Source organism: Myotis lucifugus, unplaced genomic scaffold (assembly GCF_000147115.1).
Source record: "Myotis lucifugus unplaced genomic scaffold, Myoluc2.0 scaffold_16, whole genome shotgun sequence".
In the NCBI taxonomy this organism is placed as follows: Eukaryota; Metazoa; Chordata; class Mammalia; order Chiroptera; family Vespertilionidae; genus Myotis; species Myotis lucifugus.
In genome coordinates, this window is record NW_005871064.1 from 1716492 (window position 1) to 1735559 (window position 19068).

The following is a 19068-nucleotide window of genomic DNA, read 5'->3' on the forward strand; positions in this document are numbered from 1 at the left end:
GCCCTGCAGGCTCACGCTCCAGCAGAGCTGCCGGTTGGTCCATACCGTTTCCCCTGTACAGCCAGGTGGCCCATGGTGGGTGGCCAGTGGCCAGGTCACTGAGTCCCAGGGGTGCAGTGGACCCTGGACCACAGGTCCCTGAATAGGATCATATACAAATGAACTGCCTTCCCCCTCCCCCCGTTTGTCTCCCTCTCCCGTCTGCATGTCACTACCTGCCTCACACAGGTGTGTACATAGGTAGCTGTACTAAGTTGTTAGACTGGCTTCTCCAGGTGAAGGAGGCAGTGTGGGCAGTGTGGGCACTGCCTTGGCTGGCCCATCTCCTGGCGGCGCCATATGGACAAGTGGTGTGGAGGCCTGTGCTCCATGGAGGAACCGTGCTAGCTCAGGAGGCGGCACTGGGGGCCCCTCTAGGCCCCGCCCTGGGCCCTGGGGCCGGAGCAGAAGGAGCCTGAGAGGCCGCGCCCTTAAGCCGAGCACCAAGCACCAGGGCAGGGTTCCCGGCTGAACATAGTGTTTCCCTGGTGCCAGCCAGCGAAGCATGGCCTCCTGCAGGGCAGGCGAGGCTGTGCCTGGGACCACACCCGGGTCCTGCGGAGCCATCACAGGGACACACTCACAGACCTCGGGAGGGAGGAGGTGGTGTCTCTTCTGGTGGCAACTGGCAAAGCTGAGAGGGGTCCAGGCATGCTTTGTTTCCAAGATGCCTTGGGGCTCGCACTCGCTCTTCCCTAAGCCTCATCCTAGCTCCGAGGACTGTGGGCCTCAGTAGCTCCCCAAGTTTACCACCCATTGGGGCCAGCACTGTGTTCCCTTCTGTTTGCCCTAAATGTGCTGTAGACAAGCTTTTTAAAAATTTTTTATGAAGATAAATAGTTGACGCCCTTGACGACCCTATAACTAGGTCTGTGCTCGCCAGGTCGCGCGCTGTGGTTGAGCATCGGCCGGCTTCCGTCTGCCGGCCAGCCTCAAAAATGTGCCACTAGCTGTGGCTGGGGTTCCGGGGGGCATGTTTGCTTCGGTCTCCCATGCACTCTTGGGCACAGAGGCGTGGTGGTGATGGGGCTCCCTGCCTCCCCGGCCAGGGGACTTCGCCCCGTGCAATAGGGGTGACGCTAATGCTGCTCCCTGCCCCAGTGGGCTGCCGCTGCCAGGGCCATGGCTGCTAGGGACTGGCAGCCACAGGGGGCAGGGGCTGGGGTCCCATTCACCCTGGGCCCCAGGTAATTCACCAGCCTGGTGGCTCTTCCAGCCGAGTGCCTCCCCCACCGTCACACTGTCCCCCCTTCCCAGGGTGCTGCCCACACAGCTGGGGACCCCCAGGCTGAGTATCTCTGAGGGGTTGGCATGGCAACCGGAGACGCTGGGCCTAGGTAACCAGGGGGTTCAGCAGGGCACCAGGCAGCCAGAGCTGAAGCAGGAGTTGGTCTGTCTGGATTGTGAAAATGAACTCTGACCTCCCTCCCGCTTCCTGGGTCCAGACCAGGGGGAAGTGAGCCTCGAGGGCGGGCCTCTGGACCAGGCACAGAGCCTCGTCCTGTCCCGGGCGGCTCCTGGCTCACACTGCCCTCGGGGCGGGTCAGCAGTGTTCTTCTCCCTCTGCACCTTCTGCTTTAGGACTTGAAAGAACTGGTAGAAAAGCTGGAAAAGAATGAGAAGAAACTCAAGAAACAACTGAAGATTCACATGAAGAGAGTCCAGGACCTAGAAGGTAGGTGCACGTGAGTGTGGGTTTTGTGGGGCACAGATGTGCTCGCACGCCCGCCTCCCCTGCCGCTCCGTCCACATCACCTGCTCCTGGTGCCTGCATCGCTCAGACCCGCGAGCTGCGCCTGACTCCGCCTACCAGAATCTGGGCTAAAGACACGGACACGGCAGGTGTGCGGTGCTTACTCTGAGCTCCGAGGGCTGGAGCGCGGGACAGACAGACAGTGGCCTGTGGCCCTGCCCTCCAAGGGCTTGAAGCTGGAGGCCTGACCTGGTGTGGAAGGAGCCACATAATGCAAAGTCCCCACCCCAGGGCCTCACGCCTGCCGTGCTAGTCAGCAAGGAGAGGGCAGGTCTGTGACTCAGCTTCTGCCCACAGAGGTCAGGCAGGTTTCAGTCGCTCTTTTAGAAGCCTCCAGAATGTTCTCTTCCTCTCTCTACTGCAACTCTAACTCTAACCGTATCACTCCCCACCCCCCCCTGGCACATGCCACCTCGCGTGGCACCTTCCTGATCACCTCAGCACCTGGATGCTCCCCTCCTCCCATCCTCATCAGAAGCTGCCTCCCAGGGCGGGCTGAGCCCTCACTGTCCCGCCCCGTGGGCCTAGGGGGCACAGCTCCCGTCACAGGTGTTCAATCACCCGCTCTGCCCGCCTGCTGCCCCCGACGAGGCTCTAAGAGGGCAGGGCTGTCTGTCCTGCTCAGCCTCGGGCCAGCTCCCTCCATGTCTGCCCCCTCCCCCCTCTCCGTCTGTGGGTTTCTGCTTCCTATTCCTTGAGCTTTCATTCTCCTGGTCACTCTGGTGGCGGCGGCAGCTGCTGCTTTCTGATAAGTAAGGTGCTCCTCTCTGTCGCTGCTCCGTCTTGAACCCGGGACTCCTCTCCTCGGGTGCCCTGTCCACCCTCCCAACCCCCGTGACCAGCTGTCTCCTCCCGCTCAGCTGCCCAGACGCTCGCCCAGAACGGGAAGAGGCACCAGGAGCTGAGCAGGCAGGTCGCTGTCCAGCGGAAGGAGAAGGACTTCCAGGGCATGCTGGAGTACCACCGGGAGGACGAGGCCCTCCTCGTCCGGAACCTGGTGACAGGTCAGGCCGTGGCACCCACCATCCTCTCCCGTCACCCTCCACCTCCTCGGCCCCCATCCCCCAATCCCCTGCACAACCCCTGCCCCCTCTCTGCTCCCCCTCGCACCCCTGGCCTCCAGCTGCTGCGTTGCTGGGGAGTTCCTGGGGGGTGCGGCTGTGGCCCTCTGGGGGGTGCGGCTGTGGCCCTCTGGGGGCTGGGCTGAGATGCCCTGGGCCTGGTCTGTCAACTGTATGGTTCTCTCTCCTCTCGTCTTGTTCCCCATCTAACTGGCACCCAGCCTAGTGCAGCAGCCGCCTGCAGAGCCAGAGGGAGCATCTTATAGAGAGGAAGGGAGAGGGATAGAGAGTTAGAAACATTGATGAGCGAGAAACATCCATCAGCTGCCTCCTGCACACTCCCCACTGGGGATGTGCCCTTGACCGGAATCGAACCTGGGACCCTTCAGTCCGCAGGCTGACGCTCTATCCACTGAGCCAAACCAGTTAGGGCCAGAGGGAGCATCTTAGAGGAGAGAGTCCGGATGAGAAAAGGAGGACGCTGGTGGGCTGGTCCTCTGGGCCCTGAGCCATCAGCTCCATTCTCTGCGGGGCCTCAGTTCTCCCACCTGTGAAATGGGGATGAGGATACTGCCCCGCCCACCCCAGCTTGTGAAATATAGCACAGGTGACCGTGCGATGTTAGCGCACAGAGCCCCTCTGTGACGTGAGGAATCTGAAGAGGTAGCTTTGGCGGGGGCATTTGAAGCCCAAATAAGAGGTAAGCGTTGTTTTAGAGAAATTTAAATTTTTCAAGGTCCACTGTGCCGAGGGCTAGAGAAGGAAGGGAGTGTGACTTCGGCTCTTTGCCTTGGTCGTAGCAGAGTATTTTGCTCTTTCCATAAAGGATACATTCCCCCCTGTTGTCCAACAACTCAGTGTGATGTCAGTTCATCTCAGACTTCCTTAAACAGGCTGCATGTTGTTCCAACGCCGCTAAGAATGAACCTTTGATCTCTAGTGACTGAAACTCAAAGGTCACAGCCTCCGAGTAACAGATCATCATCATCACGGAGACGGTCGCTGCTCAAGTGGCCAAGGCCAGGTCCCCGCCCCGCTGAGCTGCCTGAGCGCAGCCCGTCGCCCTCCCTCCCACAGACCCCCATGCAGGCGAACGCCACGCCGTTCCGACCGCCCCTCAGTCCCAGCCGTGGCTGGTTGCTGTGGAGGACCGAGAGGCAGGGGCGACCATGGCCCTGCTGCCGAGATACTCCTGTCCCGCGGGAGACCGAGCGAGCTCTGGGAATCGGGCTGACGTCACCTGCTCTCAGGCGGAGCTCGCCCGGACAGGACAGGCGGTGCCATCTCCGCACGCGGCAGGCTCCACGCCAGAAGTTGTGGGTCGGAAGTGTGGGCTTTAAAATACATTCTTCTCAGTGAATGTCCCTGGCCTTATCATTAAAGCCAGGCCAAGCCCCTGCCATCTCTTGAGCCTGTAACTGCCCAAATGGACCCAGAGCATTAGGCCTATGTTAGCACTTTTTTCTTTTTTTTATTGTTATTGTTGAAAGTATTACATACGTCCTCTTTCTCCCCCCACTGACCTCTTCTAGCCCTCCCGCCCCATAGAGTTAGCGTTTAACCCGAAGGGTGGGATGTACTGAGGGGACAGGAGCCCAGGTTCCAGCTGGAGATGCTGGCACACATCCCAGCCCCCCCAGGACCTCCCTGGCAGAAGACTTGAGGGTGTTGCCCCTTCTTCCCCGTGGCCTACCTGGCAGGGGGAGGGGAGGGGCCTCCCTCAGTGTCATTCCAAGCCTGGAGGTAACTGGGGGGGGCCCAGGCTGGGCAGAGATCGGGGTGGAAGTAATGAGAGTGGAGGGTGAGGGCCACCATGAGCACAGCTGGGTCTGATGCCCAGGCCCCGTTCTCCTGCATCTTTCCTCTGCGCTGGCGCCCATGACAGCAGTGCTGTGGGACCCTCACCAGCGGGGGAGCCGCTCCAGTCTCTGCTGTCCTCTGCCCTCGGGCCCCTTGGCAAGGACCACGGCCACTGTGTGTGAATCCGGGCGGGAGCCGCTGCTGGCTCTTTTCCTCCCGTGTTGTGAGGACAAGGCATGGAGCCCGTTCAAATGTTATAGACGGAATGATTAGCACTGTGTTTGTTTGGGTTTTTGTTTTGTTTTTTTACTCCTTACCTGAGAAGTGAGGATATTTTTTCCATTGATTTTCAGAGAGAGGGAGAGAGAAAGGAGAAATATTGACTGGTTGCCCCGACCGACCGGGGATCAAACCTGCAACCCGGGTTTGTGCCCTTGACCGGAATCAAACCCATGACCCTTCGGTGCGCAGGCCGACGCTCTTACTGCTGAGCCACGCTGGCCGGGGCTGCGAGGGGCTTTAACTAGTTCCCGGAACTACTGGTAGTCAGGGTGAGGGAAGTCTGGATCCCTGGGTGCAGCTTCTCCCTGCTTCTCCAGCCCCGTGCTCGGTCATTCTCAGGTGAGCTGCAGGCAGATGATTCTCACTCCCCAAGCATCGCTGTAAGTCTAACCCTCATGTCTGTCGCTCAGAGCTGAAGCCCCAGGCGCTGGCGGGCACAGTGCCCTGTCTTCCCGCCTACATCCTCTACATGTGCATCAGGCACGCGGATTACGTCAACGACGACCTCAAGGTGCACTCCCTGCTGACCTCCACCATCAACGGCATTAAGAAAGTCCTCAAGGTACGTGTCCCACACTAGGGGGCGTTGGCGGTGGACCCACACTTCTCCCCATTGCTTCTCCCCATCTGGGTGCTGCAGTAGCGAGTCCTCCAGGCTCTGCTCTGCCGGTAAACGACATGAGGGCGGCAGCAGCTCACGCGTGTCACTGGGAGACCTGGCGGTTCCCAGAGGAGGATGGTCAGGTCGGAGATGGCAGGAGCCCAGGAAACGGGTGCAGCCCCAGGAGCTCTAAGGCACCCCAGGGCCCAGAGCGTTAGGAAGACGTCCATCCTCAGCCACATGGCTGCCCCGCCTGAAGTGACGTTCAGGGGACCAACCTGAACACAGACCCTCTCTCTCCCTGACGTTCCCAAGGGGCTGGTGCCCGCTTCCCAGGGGGCGGCACAGGGAGGTGAGGCCTGGCCACGCGGGGGGCCAGCAGGTGGGAGGGGAGGTGCTTTACACCTCCCAGCAGGCCCAGGCCCAGGCGCTGCCCCGAGAGCCCGTCTTCTCCAGTTCTCACCCACGCTGCCACTTCAGGATGCAAGCCGTCCTCGCAGCACCGCGCCCAGACCCATCCTGCCACCCGCTGGGCCGGGCTGCCCGTTGCTTCCTGAGCCTGCCATCGCTGCCTTACCTCCCAGCTTCATGCCAGCCTCGTATCAGTAGCTGCACCCCCGCCTCTGCCATGGGTTGCGTAGGCACTTTCATCCACTCCCGGCTCTAAACATCCATCTATCTGCGGGCGACTCCCAGAGGGTGTCTCCTGCCTTGACCTCTTGTACGAGGGCCTGCGCCAGTCTAGGTGCGTCCAGGACTGACCTCAGAGGTCACTTCCTAACCCCCAGGCTCCTTAGCATGCCCAGCCCGCCGTCACCTTCTGCTCAGCTTCCTGTTCTACTGTCCCACAGGCACCCCATCTCCTACTGAATAACCAGTGTTCCCTGGCAGAGGCGATGCGGGGACTCCTTAGTTTTAGTGCAGAAACTGCACCGCAGCGGCTGGTGGGTAGCCATTTTCCAGAGAGTTCCACGGGGGCCATGCGGCCTCTGGATGAATGGGATCCCAGAATATTTAGTTCACGGCTGCTCCTGCCTCTCTCACGTTGGGTCACTGAGAGTCAGACCTGCCAGGACCGCCCGCCCAGGGGCCCCGGGTCCAGCTCGTCGGTGTCACTTGGCTTTGCTTGTTCAGCTGGGAAAGCAGCCTGTCCGGTGTATGCGCCACTGGTCAGGGGACCAGGAGGAGCGTCTGTGTGCCATGCCCGGTGGTGGGTCTGGCCTCTGTGACCGGCAAGCGCCCGCCGGTCATCAGGCTGCTGGGGCCTGCGGGTAAGAGTGGGAGCCGTGGACCGAACGGGAACCTGACTCCTGAGGGGGGGCGGCTTTTCCTTCCCTCAGAAGCACAGTGACGACTTTGAGATGACATCGTTCTGGCTGTCCAACACCTGCCGCCTGCTCCACTGTCTGAAGCAGTACAGCGGGGACGAGGTGAGTGCCGCGTGACAAGCCCCAGCGTCTGCCTTGAAGCTCCTCAGGTGCCCCAAACCCTCCAGCAGTTTCCTCGGGCCGGCAGCAACACGGAGCACCTCGATCCGGGCAGCCTGCTCTGTCCCCGTGCTTCTCCCTAAGGAGGGGGTGAGGTGTGGGGAGCGCCTCAATCCGGGCAGCCTGCTCTGTCCCCGTGCCTCTCCCTAAGGAGGGGGTGAGGTGTGGGGAGCACCTCGATCCGGGCCGCCTGCTCTGTCCCTGTGCTTCTCCCTAAGGAGGGGGTGAGGTGTGGGGGGTGCCCTCTGAGACTAGGTCCTGGGCAGCCTGCTCTGTCCCCGTGCCTCTCCCTCAGGAGGGGGTGAGGTGTGGGGAGCACCTCGATCCCGGCAGCCTGCCCTGTCCCCGTGCCTCTCCCTAAGGAGGGGGGTGAGGTGTGGGGGGTGCCCTCTGAGACTAGGCCCTGGGCAGCCTGCTCTGTCCCCGTGCCTCTCCCTCAGGAGGGGGTGAGGTGTGGGGAGCACCTCGATCCCGGCAGCCTGCCCTGTCCCCGTGCCTCTCCCTAAGGAGGGGGGTGAGGTGTGGAGGGTGCCCTCTGAGACTAGGCCCTGGGCAGCCTGCTCTGTCCCCGTGCCTCTCCCTAAGGAGGGGGGGTGAGGTGTGGGGGGTGCCCTCTGAGACCAGGCCCTGGGCAGCCTGCTCTGTCCCTGTGCCTCTCCCTAAGGAGGGGGGTGGGGTGTGGGGAGCACCTCGATCCGGGCAGCCTGCCCTGTCCCTGTGCCTCTCCCTAAGGAGGGGGTGAGGTGTGGGGGGTGCCCTCTGAGACCAGGCCGTGGGCAGCCTTCCTCTCCCTGGAGCTAGAAGCAGGCGTGAGGCAGGCCCCCTGATCCCGAGGGCCCCCGAGGGCTCCCCTCCCTGGGTGACGTAAGCAGCATTAGGAAATGAGTTTGCATAACCCACCCCCGTCTGAGAGCACCCGGGACTCTCCAGGGACACCTGGAGACTGAATTTCCTAAGGGCCCTGCAGGGCAGTGCCTGCTGGGAGAAAGCCCAGTCGTCCGGTGCGTCAGACTGTCTCCTGTGCCAGCTGACAGTGTGTCCATGTTCAAGTGCACACAGAGACCCACAGGAAAGAGGTACAACACAGCCAGTCCGTTTGCACAGGCTGACCTTGAGGCCCAGCTTCGGCTTCTAGCCACATGCGGTTCCTTGGCCTGCAGCCATCTGACCTCATTGTGTCATGCTCTGCTCAGGCCCAGCCTTATCTGGCCGAGTCCACCCTTCCCAGCTCTGGTGCCCAGTGCTCTGCACTCAGCCCGGGGCCGGTAACACCCTGCACGTTTTCACTCCAGTCTCACCTGTGAGAACCCAGCTTGTGCCAGACACTGCCCCCTCCCCACGGGCCTCCTCGCCTTTCCTGCCCCCCTTCCTTCACGTCTCAGCCTCCACCCTTCCCAAGGGCAAGATGTGTGTCACTCAGCATAGCACAATGTTCAAAGCTTCCCTCTAGTCCCTCTTCTGTGCCAGAACAGGGTTGATTGACGCATTCTTCCGCCTGGGATAACAGACTATATTCTGTCCCTGTCCCCCTTTGTCATGTGACATGGCAGGGACTCACAGAACATCAGGTAAACAGAGAGCGAACAGGACTCCTGCCAAGCCGGGCAGACCCCAGCCCCTCAATAAAGCCAGCCTCTCCCGCTGCAGGGCTTCATGACGCAGAACACCGCCAAGCAGAACGAGCACTGTCTTAAGAACTTCGACCTCACCGAGTACCGCCAGGTGCTGAGCGACCTTTCCATCCAGATCTACCAGCAGCTCATTAAAATCGCCGAGGGCGTGCTGCAGCCCATGATTGGTAAGCTGGCAGCCGCTCTCCCGGCCTCACCATGGGTCTGAGCGGGGGGGGGGGGGGAGGTGTGGGGAGCCCTGCCTACCCTTAGAGAACTGGGTCTACTGGGCACAGCCCCCAGAAACCAGGACTGCCCAGTGAGGGCAGCTGCGAGGAGTGTGCTGAGTGCTGGAGAGGAGCTACGACATTTCCAACGCCTTCCCATCCGAGTCCATAGTGCCTGGGTGGAGAATATACATCGTTTCCCCTTATCTCTTCTTCTGTAGCACATGGTGTTATTCTTCCCCAAACAAATTTCCATAGGTCATAAGTATAAGTTCAAAAGGCATAAATACATATGCAGTAAAGATATAGAATCCTCTTGCCCATAGAGATGCTTAATGTATGGGAAAAGGAAAGCATTAACTGTGTTCGTGTGAAAGAAAGCAGTGGTGAGCGCTCATGCAGCAACTGCGATTGAACACCCACTCTGTCCAGGGCAGTGCACCTGGGCATTTAACATGACACCCGAATTTAAAAAAAAAAGCAGTTCTTCTTTAAGGTAAAAGAATGACACTCGCTGTCCCATACGGCTGGGGGGGAAATGGTCCCGGGACCTACATGTCATGCTTTCCCCAGGTTCTTACAACAGAAGTAGGTTCGAGGTGAATTCCAAGTAGGACAGAGTCCTTCCTGCCGTCCAGAAGTACATCCCTGGATAAGGTCACTGTGAATTCTCCCTCCTGTCTGAAATCTCCCCGGGAGGCACAGTTTGTTCTCACCGGACACTGGGAGAACTGGAATACTTCATGACTCAGGGTAACATGACAGCCAACAGCACCAGTTCTGGAGTCAGACAGGCCTGGCTTCAACCCCTGGCCCTGCCACTTCCTAGCAGTGTGACCTCCGTACACTTCGGTTTCCTCAGCAAATAGGTTGCTGGGAGATTAAGAGAAATCCTGAACCTGAAGTACCCAGCTCGCAGTTTAGTGCTGCGCAATAGACGGGACAGGCCGGCGCCCTAAGGTTTGCGTGTCAGTGGCTCAGGTCGAGGAGCTGTTTGACCATCGGCAGGATCTCTGGGTCCAGGGCCAGGACGACACCCCCGTTGCTCACCTCTCCAAACTGGGGACCCTTCACACAGAATCCAGTGCAGAAACAGAAGCGAGTTGGTACATGCCCATTCCCTCTGTCCCGTCCCCAGTAAATGTAAGTGAAAAGGTGGCCAACAGCTCCCTTATTCCAGAGAGACCAACGCCTTAGAAATGTCTGTGCTGATGCTGTGAGTTGTGGGCATGTGGCCACTGTACCCTCTGGCTGGTCCCACTGCCACGGCCCTGGGTGCTAGAGGGCTGAATGGCCCGGACGCCAGATCTTGGGGGACCTCGGGGGGCGTGCCGGCCTCTGTCATGCGCTCTCCTTGCAGTTTCAGCCATGTTGGAAAACGAGAGCATCCAGGGCCTGTCCGGGGTGAAGCCCACGGGCTACCGGAAGCGCTCGTCCAGCATGGCGGACGGGGACCACTCCTACTGCCTGGAAGCCGTCATCCGCCAGATGAACTCCTTTCACACGGTCATGTGCGACCAGGGCCTGGACCCCGAGATCATCCTGCAGGTGTTCAAGCAGCTCTTCTACATGATCACGGCGGTGACGCTCAACAACCTGCTCCTGCGGAAGGACGTGTGCTCCTGGAGCACGGGCATGCAGCTCAGGTAGGAGCCGGCCCGGGGGAGGGCGCCTGCCGGGGTCAGAGCCCAGACTCCTCTATGCAAGTGAAATCCAAGTCCACCGGGCAGTCCTGTCCCAGTCAGCGTGCACCTCACACCCCTCGCCTCTCATGTGCTGGTGAAATTCATCAAACACTGAGATGGCGACTTGGTAAACAAATTGGTTCAAAGCTTAAAGACATTTACATACTCTCATTGAAAGACTAAAGACAGTGTGGGTAGGTCCGAGAGGAAAATCAATGCGGTAAGTGCCAGGAAGGTTCACACAGAAGTACAAGCACAGCGTGGTCCAAAAGTAGGTCTACAGTGGTTCGTGTGGAAAATACAATAACTAGTAAATAATAATACAAGAATAAACTCTGTGTTTCAGGTACTTACAACTGTAAACCTCCTTTTGCTCCACCCTGTGTGTTTGTTAATATTAAATACTAAAGGCCCTGTGCATGAAATTCGTACACTGGGGGAGAGGGGGTCCCTCAGCCCGGCCTGTGTCCTCTCGCAGTCGAGGACCCCACTTGGGCCTAAGCCGGCAGGCGGACATCCCTCTCACAGTCCTGGACTCCTTGCTCCTTACCACCCGCCTGCTCGCTGCTCTTTAGTGCTGCCGCAGAGGCGGGAGAGGCTCCTGCCACTGCCACTGCGCTCGCCAGCCGTCAGCCCGGCTTCTGGCTGAGCAGCGCTCCCCCTGTGGGAGCGCACTGACCACCAGGGGGCAGCTCCTGCATTGAGTGTCTGCCACCTGGTGGTCAGCGCCCATCATAGCGACCGGTTGTTCTGGTCGTTCCGCCATAATGGTCGCTTAGGCTTTTAGTATATAGGTTAGTTGTTTTAATTCAGTATATTTAATGCCTCTCTTCCCCATTAACTTATACAGCCCCTCTAGGTACTTCATGTTTTGTTTTAGGCACCTATCCATTCAACACAGTTAGAGTGCCAGGCGCTTTTCAAGCTTTGGCCCAGGTGGGACAATTACAGTGAGGAGACCGATAACTGTAGTGGGTAGTGCCGAGGCTGCAGAGTACACACTGCAGGTGTGCTCATCCTGAACGAGGAGGGCCGCTTAGCTTACCACACCCACTTTACCTCCAAGGTACAACATAAGTCAACTGGAGGAGTGGCTTCGAGGGAGAAACCTTCACCAGAGTGGAGCCGTTCAAACCATGGAACCCCTGATCCAAGCAGCCCAGCTCTTGCAGTTAAAGAAGAAAACGCCTGAGGACGCTGAGGCCATCTGCTCCCTGAGCACCTCCCTCAGCACCCAGCAGGTACGGCCACTGCTCCCCCCACCCCCACCGCCCCACCCCCACCCCGCACGCCCGTCAGGCAGCCACTCAGAGCCTGCCCAGCTGCAGGCCAAGTCTGTTCTTGCCAGTGGGTGGCTGTTTTTCAGGGTTGCACTTCCACCCTCTCTATCCCCTAATGATACCGTCCCTCGGGGAGCCAAAGAGTACTTTGGTCTGTGAAACGAGATGCCACTGCTTCCCACTGACTGTCTGCTTCCTCTTGCACACTTAGATGAGGTAGTAATCCCGCAAACATCAACCTGAAGTACAAACTTTTTTAAAACACTCACACTGAAGTCTGGGATGTTTCTCACCTAGAAATTTAATTTTTTTTTTTAAATTGGCAGCATCAGGCATTTGGCATTAAATAAATTGTTTTCTTACAAATTATAATCTCATTATGCTCATGCTTTCATTTAGAATCCATTTACATGTTTTAAATAAAATCATTAAGAACCCAGAGGCATTTAAGTGTTCCTTTCCTCCAACCCCCCCCCCCACACCCAAAAAAAATTTGTATTTATGCTAGGATGGGGTTGCAGAGCTATTACCAGTGTATGAAAAGATAAGTCCTGTCCACACACAGGGGGACCCCACCCTTCCTCAAAATGAGACCAAGAAAATGGGACTTCCTGAATTAAATCATGTACCTTCTCCCTGCTCAGCACCTAAAGAACAGCAAAATCCAAACTAAGTAAATAATTTCCTTACCTCTTCCCTGAACTACTAAAAGATGAAATAGCAAGCTCTTCAGAAAACTGCTTCCCTTCTATAAATGCACTGAAATTTTTCAAACTTTTTTCCTCCCTTTTAAATATATTAAGTTTCTTTCCAGAAGGCAACTGCCATTGATTGGCATTGGGACATGCTACTTCCACCAAACAATTGATAGGCAGCCAAAGGTTATCCTCCATTCAAATAAGGAAAAAATCTGTTCCTTTATAAGTGATTTGGGGGGTGGGGGGGAGGGAGGGATGGTTAAACAATACCTTTGTTTCCTAAGGTAAGATCCCCAGTACTCTTTTGAAGAAACCCTTAAATTACGAGTAGATAAGAGGCTGAGGATGTCAGGTTTCTGAAAATCCTCATGTTATAAGCCCTAGAGCAGAGGGGGAGGGGCTGGAGGAGATGGGAAGGTGGTGAGAAGAAGGCTCAGACCTACCAGGCAAGGCTTGGAACTCCTTTACTCACTGTGACTCCGGCCGCTCTCTGTTGTGGGCCTGTCTACAGAGGACTGGACTCGTGTCAATGTCACGGTCCTTAACATTCAAGTTTCCTTATGTTCATTTAGCTCTCTGCTAACCTTTTTTTATTCCAACAGATTGTCAAAATTTTAAACCTTTATACTCCCTTGAATGAATTTGAAGAACGAGTAACAGTGGGCTTCATACGCACCATCCAGGTGAGTTTTTAAATAATCAATTTTATAAACTCTTAGTCTAAAACTAATAAAGGAAATTGAAAGTTTAGATTTTTAACCTTCCCTTTATTAATAAAATACTGGTTACATTATATGATAAAAGGCCTTACGTTCTTTAGGTAAATATAAATATGAACCACATCACTCAGGAATAACTTATTATATACACAGAAGACTGAACTTTTATAATCTCTGCCTCTCAGATTTTAGACAGTCTAAGCATTGTTCCATTCGCCAACAGCATGTTACTGAACTATAGTGCCAAATGACATTAACAAAGTAAGCAGAAGGCTATCAAGCCTATTCACGAATGGAACTAGAAATGTTCTTTTAAGAGAACAATTTGAGCTCTTAAGTCTTTCCTGTAAGACTTATAATATTTGCCCTTAGGAATATGCTCGAAAGAAAACACCAGGGAAATGATTATTTAATCGGCCTTTAAATGATGGGATTTCTCACGTAAAGATGAGCTTCCTAAAGCTGAGCCCTGGGCGATTCTGGCTGAGCGCCCAACCTGTAGTGTGACTGTAGCTGACAGCATCCGAATGATGACTCATATCAAGATTACACAGTGAACACTTCTCCGCTGTCTGTGGGAAACACCTCTTCAGCCAGTGAATTCATGGCAACACGAAACAAGGATAAAGAGAAATGGGGGAAAGTGGTCAGGGCAGGGACAGGGAAGACGGCTGAATTACTTTTAGCTTGGTGTCTGAGTAGAGGATAGAGGCTGAAGGTCAAGGGAGGGAGGCCAAGTCAGATCAAAGGTTGTTCTCTTACGTGCAGTGGGGAAAAGGCAGTGGGAGAGTAGAGAAGCGGGCACAGAGAGAGGCGGGCAGAGACTCGCCAACGCGGCCACCCCAGCAGGCAGGGGCACTGATGGTGAGTCCCGTTATTAGGACAAATGTGCAGGTCACCGCTGAAAGGGGAGGAGGAGTTGGATGACAGAGAAGAAGCCACTGAAATATCTGACCCACTACTGATTTTTACACTTTACACAAACCAAAGTGCAAGGTTAGAAAGTCTTCATTGTTTTGAAAGGAGCTGCTTATAAATTTACAAGGGCCCTGTTTACAAGAACAGAATTCAGACCAAAGGTGAAAGATTATGTGCCAAGTCAGGCTTCGGGTTTGAATGAAGGACGGAGGAGAAAGGTAACTGGAGGTTGGTCGGACATTCTCTGAAGATACCTGCACTCAGATTCCGAGTCTTCCTCAGCAGTCAAGTTCAGTATTTGGCAATTCTATCAGAAACAAATCCTGTGCCCTGACCAGGTGGCTCGGTTGGTTTGAGCATTGTCCTATCCACCAAAAGGTTGCAGGTTCAATCCCGTCAGGGCGCGTACTGGAGGCAACTGTGGATGTTTCTCTCTCTCTCTCTCTCTCTCTCTCTCTCTCTCTCTCTCTCTCTCTCACTCACTCTCACTCTCATCAATAATAACATATCCTCTGGTGAGGATTTAAAAATTTGTTTGTTTTTCCTCAGAGGAAATGGTGGACTAATCCATACTATCCTTCTATGTTTGTGCATACCTTAGGTAGGATAAACACAAGTTGTCATTAAAGCAAACCATTTGCTAGGGCAGTATGGGCAGACTATGTCAGCCTTTGAAAATGTTAATTTGAGAGGGTTGTTAAACTCATAAAGGATTCACAAAAGGGTTCCTGTGAAATGACTCCAGGCACTTTGTGAATTTCAAATAATTAAATGTATACACACCTTTTGCTGCTGAGTTGGAATAACATACATATGTTAACTTTGTCCCATTTTTATACTGTCCTCTAACACCTTCACAATTTCTTCAAGCCCTTTCATAGCAGAGCCTACTGATAATCTGACTGAAGGGGGGATAAGTATTTTACATGGTCTTGTCCTTTCCCTCAGGCACAACTACAAGATCGGAATGACCCTCAGCAACTGCTGTTGGACTACAAGCACATGTTTCCCGTTTTGTTCCCCTTTAATCCGTCTGCTCTGACTATGGACTCCATCCACATCCCAGCGTGTCTCAATCTTGAGTTCCTCACTGAAGTCTGAACAACGCACATTGCCAACCTGGCTGGATTGGCAGCGAGAACAAGAAGATGTATACAGTCAAGTGGCTTTAAGAGTCTGTTCAGGCTTTAAAAGTGGATCAGATCAGACACGGAGAGGATGTGCCGAGTGCTGAACTATAAGAAGAACACAGCTGTCATTATTTTTTGTACCTACTGCTCAGAATAAAAACACTTGAAGTATGGGAGATTTTTTGAAGTACGATTTCAGAATAAACAAGTTCACATTAGCATTTATACCACCAAGCAAAGCAGTCCCCGTGGCCATAAAAAAGGTGCCAAGCTACAAAATGGAAACTGCCTTCTTTTGATCTCTGCATATAACAGGAGAATGTCCAAAATAAAATATTAAAACTACGTGAGTCACATAAATTGCTTTCAGAGGCGCCTGACACTGTCACATAGCGTGACGTCTCCCCAGGGTGACAAGCTATAGGTGTGGATGAGCTTGTGGGGAAATGTTTTGAGAACAGGAATACAGGCCTGGGCCTTCTGAGAAGTTTCCCAAAGATATTTTTTAATGCCTGGCGATGCAGAGACAATGGTGTAACTGACCTCCAGACCAGACATTTTGAGTATTGGTTTCTGAAGCAAAATTAGATGAGGCAGTTCCTCATGTGCAGTCCTGAGTCTGTTGGAATTATGCTAAAAAGGCTGCTGTCCCAAACGAAGGATGTGAGCAAGGGGGAAAGACGTTCCCAATGCTAGTCCATGTACTTACTGAGTCAACAAAAACCTATATAAGCGAAAAGTTAGAAAAGAGTAGCAACTCTTGTTTTATTTACAGATTAAGAACCAAACAAGTCAATATGAAAGCCTTTAATCCCTTTCTGCCACAAAACCTCCAATGAGAACATCACAGAACGCACTGGTGATTCCAGATAACCCAAATAATACAGGAAAGCAAACCATCTCGAGGATCAAGTCGTTTGAAAAACCTTTCTAAAAATCAGTTCAAGAATTAAGTTATACGAAAGATCCTGGGGGTATTTTTTTTTAAGTATTCTTTTAAAAGAGAGAATAACTTAAGTCAACTTTCTCTTTTCATGTTATTTTCAAATTTGCCACATAAAAATCATAAATATCTCTGCTCTGAAATAAAGATTAAAAGAGTATTTGATGATATTACAACAGATTTTATATGTTTGCTGCTTTCACAAATTTGTCGTCATCTCTTCAAAATCAGGCATTCAGTTAGAAAACCCTGCATATTCTTTCCACCCGTGTTTTTACTATTTTTTCCATACTTCTGGTAGAGAACAGTATGCTGTTTTCATGATAAGAACAGATGTTGTTTACAAATCATAGAGCCTCTATATTAAGTCAAGATAAGATTTCTCCATGAAATACACATAGAACACCCTGCCACACACCCACCTTTAACACAGCCACTCATCTTAAAAGGCTCTTGGAAACACAACACACACCAAGCCCTAACCAATCAATCGTGTACTGTGCTCTCACAGCTCAGCTTCCTCGGTCATTCTCCCTGCCCACTGGGCAGAACAAGGCATAGCACCTGGGCAAAGGCTGCTGACCACCATGCCCAAATCTGTCACTGACCTTACCCCCTCTACTGCCACATTCAACATCCTGGCTGCTCTTGGGTGTCTACTAGTATGCAGAGCTGAGCCTCTTTCCCAACTCCAGTGACATCGTCTGACATCCATGACACACACCCTTTGACACACACACACACAGTGTTTGGAAGGCCAGTCTAAAACCAATTGGGTCCATGGGTCCCTTTTTAAAAATATGTTTATTAAGTATTAGAGGCCTGGTGCACAAAATTTTTGCACTGGAGGGGGGTCCCTCAGCCTGGCCTTCGCCCTCTCGCAGTCCAGGAGCCCTCGGGGGATGTCAGACTGATGGTTTAGGCTCGCTCCCAGCAGTCGGACATCCTTAGCGCTGCCGCAGAGGTGGGAGAGGCTCCCGCCACCACCGCTGCACTCGCCAGCCATGAGTCCGGCTCAGGGCTTCTGGCTGAGTGGCGCTCCCCCTGTGGGAGCACACTGACCACCAGAGGGCAGCTCCTGCATTGAGCGTCTGCCCCCTGGTGGTCAGTGCGTGTCATAGCGACCAGTCGTTCTGCCGTTCTGTCAATTTGCATATTAGCCTTTTATTATATAGGATAATTTCCTTTTTACTGCAATGTGTTTAAAACTGAGTCTCTCATATAAGGACTGTCCTTACTCTTCAAGATAACCAAAAATGCCTTGTCAGAGAGTCAAGGAGTTTGAAAGCAGTGATTCCATAAACGCAATGGCTTACTGTCCTTACATTCTGACTTACACCCTCATTCTCTCCATCTCTTTGGGTCACTACCTCTCTGCTGTCACTGGTTAATCACCAGGTGCCAACAACTCACTAAATGAAAGCTTGGCAATTAGAATAAATGGAAAACATATGAACGGTCCTCTACTTAGGCTAAGAAATGGCAGATTTAGTTCTCTTCTTCCAAAACATAAAGGTGTTTCACTGAAACTAAATTTATATATACTTAAAAACAAATAGCCTTTTATAGACCACTAACAATAAAACAATATAGTAGTTGGTTACTTAATGTTTAGATCGGCTCTATTTAACTTAACACTTAGAAGCTGGAATACACATCTTTAGAGAAACTAATCTTTGTTAGCATTTATATTTTTTGCATTTTTTTTCTTTTTTTTTTTTTTTTTTTGGAGGGGGCACCTGGATTTTTTTGCATTTTTTAAAGTCAGTTCAATTCAAACTTTTTCCAACTTCATGAAATCAGTATTTTTAATTTAAATAACTTAATTCAACATAAAGGTTTGAACTCTGTTCTAGATATCTGTCTTTATTTTTTAATATTTATAATTTATTTGACACTTTTCTCACTATGTGCCTTTAGCAGTTACTAAGATAACTGACTTATCACTTAGTTCTCTGAAGTAAGTGTTGCTGTGGGAAGAACTTCAATGCCTGGCATAACATCATGGTGAAGTTTTGTCTTTTAAAACATTATAAGCATTTTAAAGATTACTTAAGAATCAAGTATCTATAGATTAAACAAGTTGTGCTTTAAGTATTATATGGGACCTACCTGTTTACCTATAGTAATGTGTGTTATATACATACTAGAGGCCTGATGCACGAAATTTGTGCAAGGGGCTCGGCCCTCACAGCCGTGGCAACTGCCTCGGCCCTCGCAGCCCCAGCTTCATCCGGAAGGTCATCAAGAATGGTCATTCTGCTGTTCAGCTGTCTAGTCTAATTAGCATATTACTCTTTTATTATTATACGTTAACTAGAGGCCTGATGCATGAAGATTCATGCAAGAATGGGCCTTCCTTCCCCTGGCTGCCGGCACCGCCTCCACTCCGGCCCCAGAGCCACCTTTCCGCCTTCCCACGCTGCCCAGAGGCCTGGAGCGGCTGGGGCTGTGTGGAACACCTGCGTCGTCGCCATGGCGATGACACAAGCGTCCCACCCCACCCCTGGCCACTCAGCTCCTGTGTATGCAAATGAACCCGCTAGCTTTGTTGGGTTAATTTGCATACCCACTCCTGATTGGCTGGTGGGCGTCGCAAAGGTACAATCAATTTGCATCTTTCTCTTTTATTAGTGTAGATACTTGTTGCTGAAGCTAGCAAACATATTACTGACATGCATTCTCCCTGTCCATCATATCTGCAGTTCCACATATGGTACCTGGCAAGCAGATTAGACCCAAAGGGAAAGACTTTTTTTCTCTTTTCATGGAGCATGTCAATAGGAGTTTCTTCTCTTGATTTTCCTATACTAAATTTTAAGGCTTTTGTAAAAA

The 19068-nt window shown here is 52.9% G+C and overlaps 1 protein-coding gene across 1 annotated transcript in view; it reads left to right on the forward strand.

Annotated features, from left to right (window-relative positions):
• MYO5B (myosin VB) overlaps positions 1–15635 on the forward strand; it is a 177626-nt gene extending 161991 nt beyond the window's left edge. Inside the window, exons 32-40 of the mRNA XM_023750796.1 lie at positions 1621–1714; positions 2653–2796; positions 5346–5497; positions 6877–6966; positions 8671–8821; positions 10221–10506; positions 11612–11786; positions 13126–13206; positions 15109–15635. Of these exons, the coding sequence (XP_023606564.1) occupies positions 1621–1714; positions 2653–2796; positions 5346–5497; positions 6877–6966; positions 8671–8821; positions 10221–10506; positions 11612–11786; positions 13126–13206; positions 15109–15261 (1326 nt within the window). The 3' untranslated portion in view covers positions 15262–15635. The remainder of the gene's footprint in view (positions 1–1620; positions 1715–2652; positions 2797–5345; positions 5498–6876; positions 6967–8670; positions 8822–10220; positions 10507–11611; positions 11787–13125; positions 13207–15108) is intronic.
• The last annotated feature ends 3433 nt before the right edge of the window (positions 15636–19068 follow it).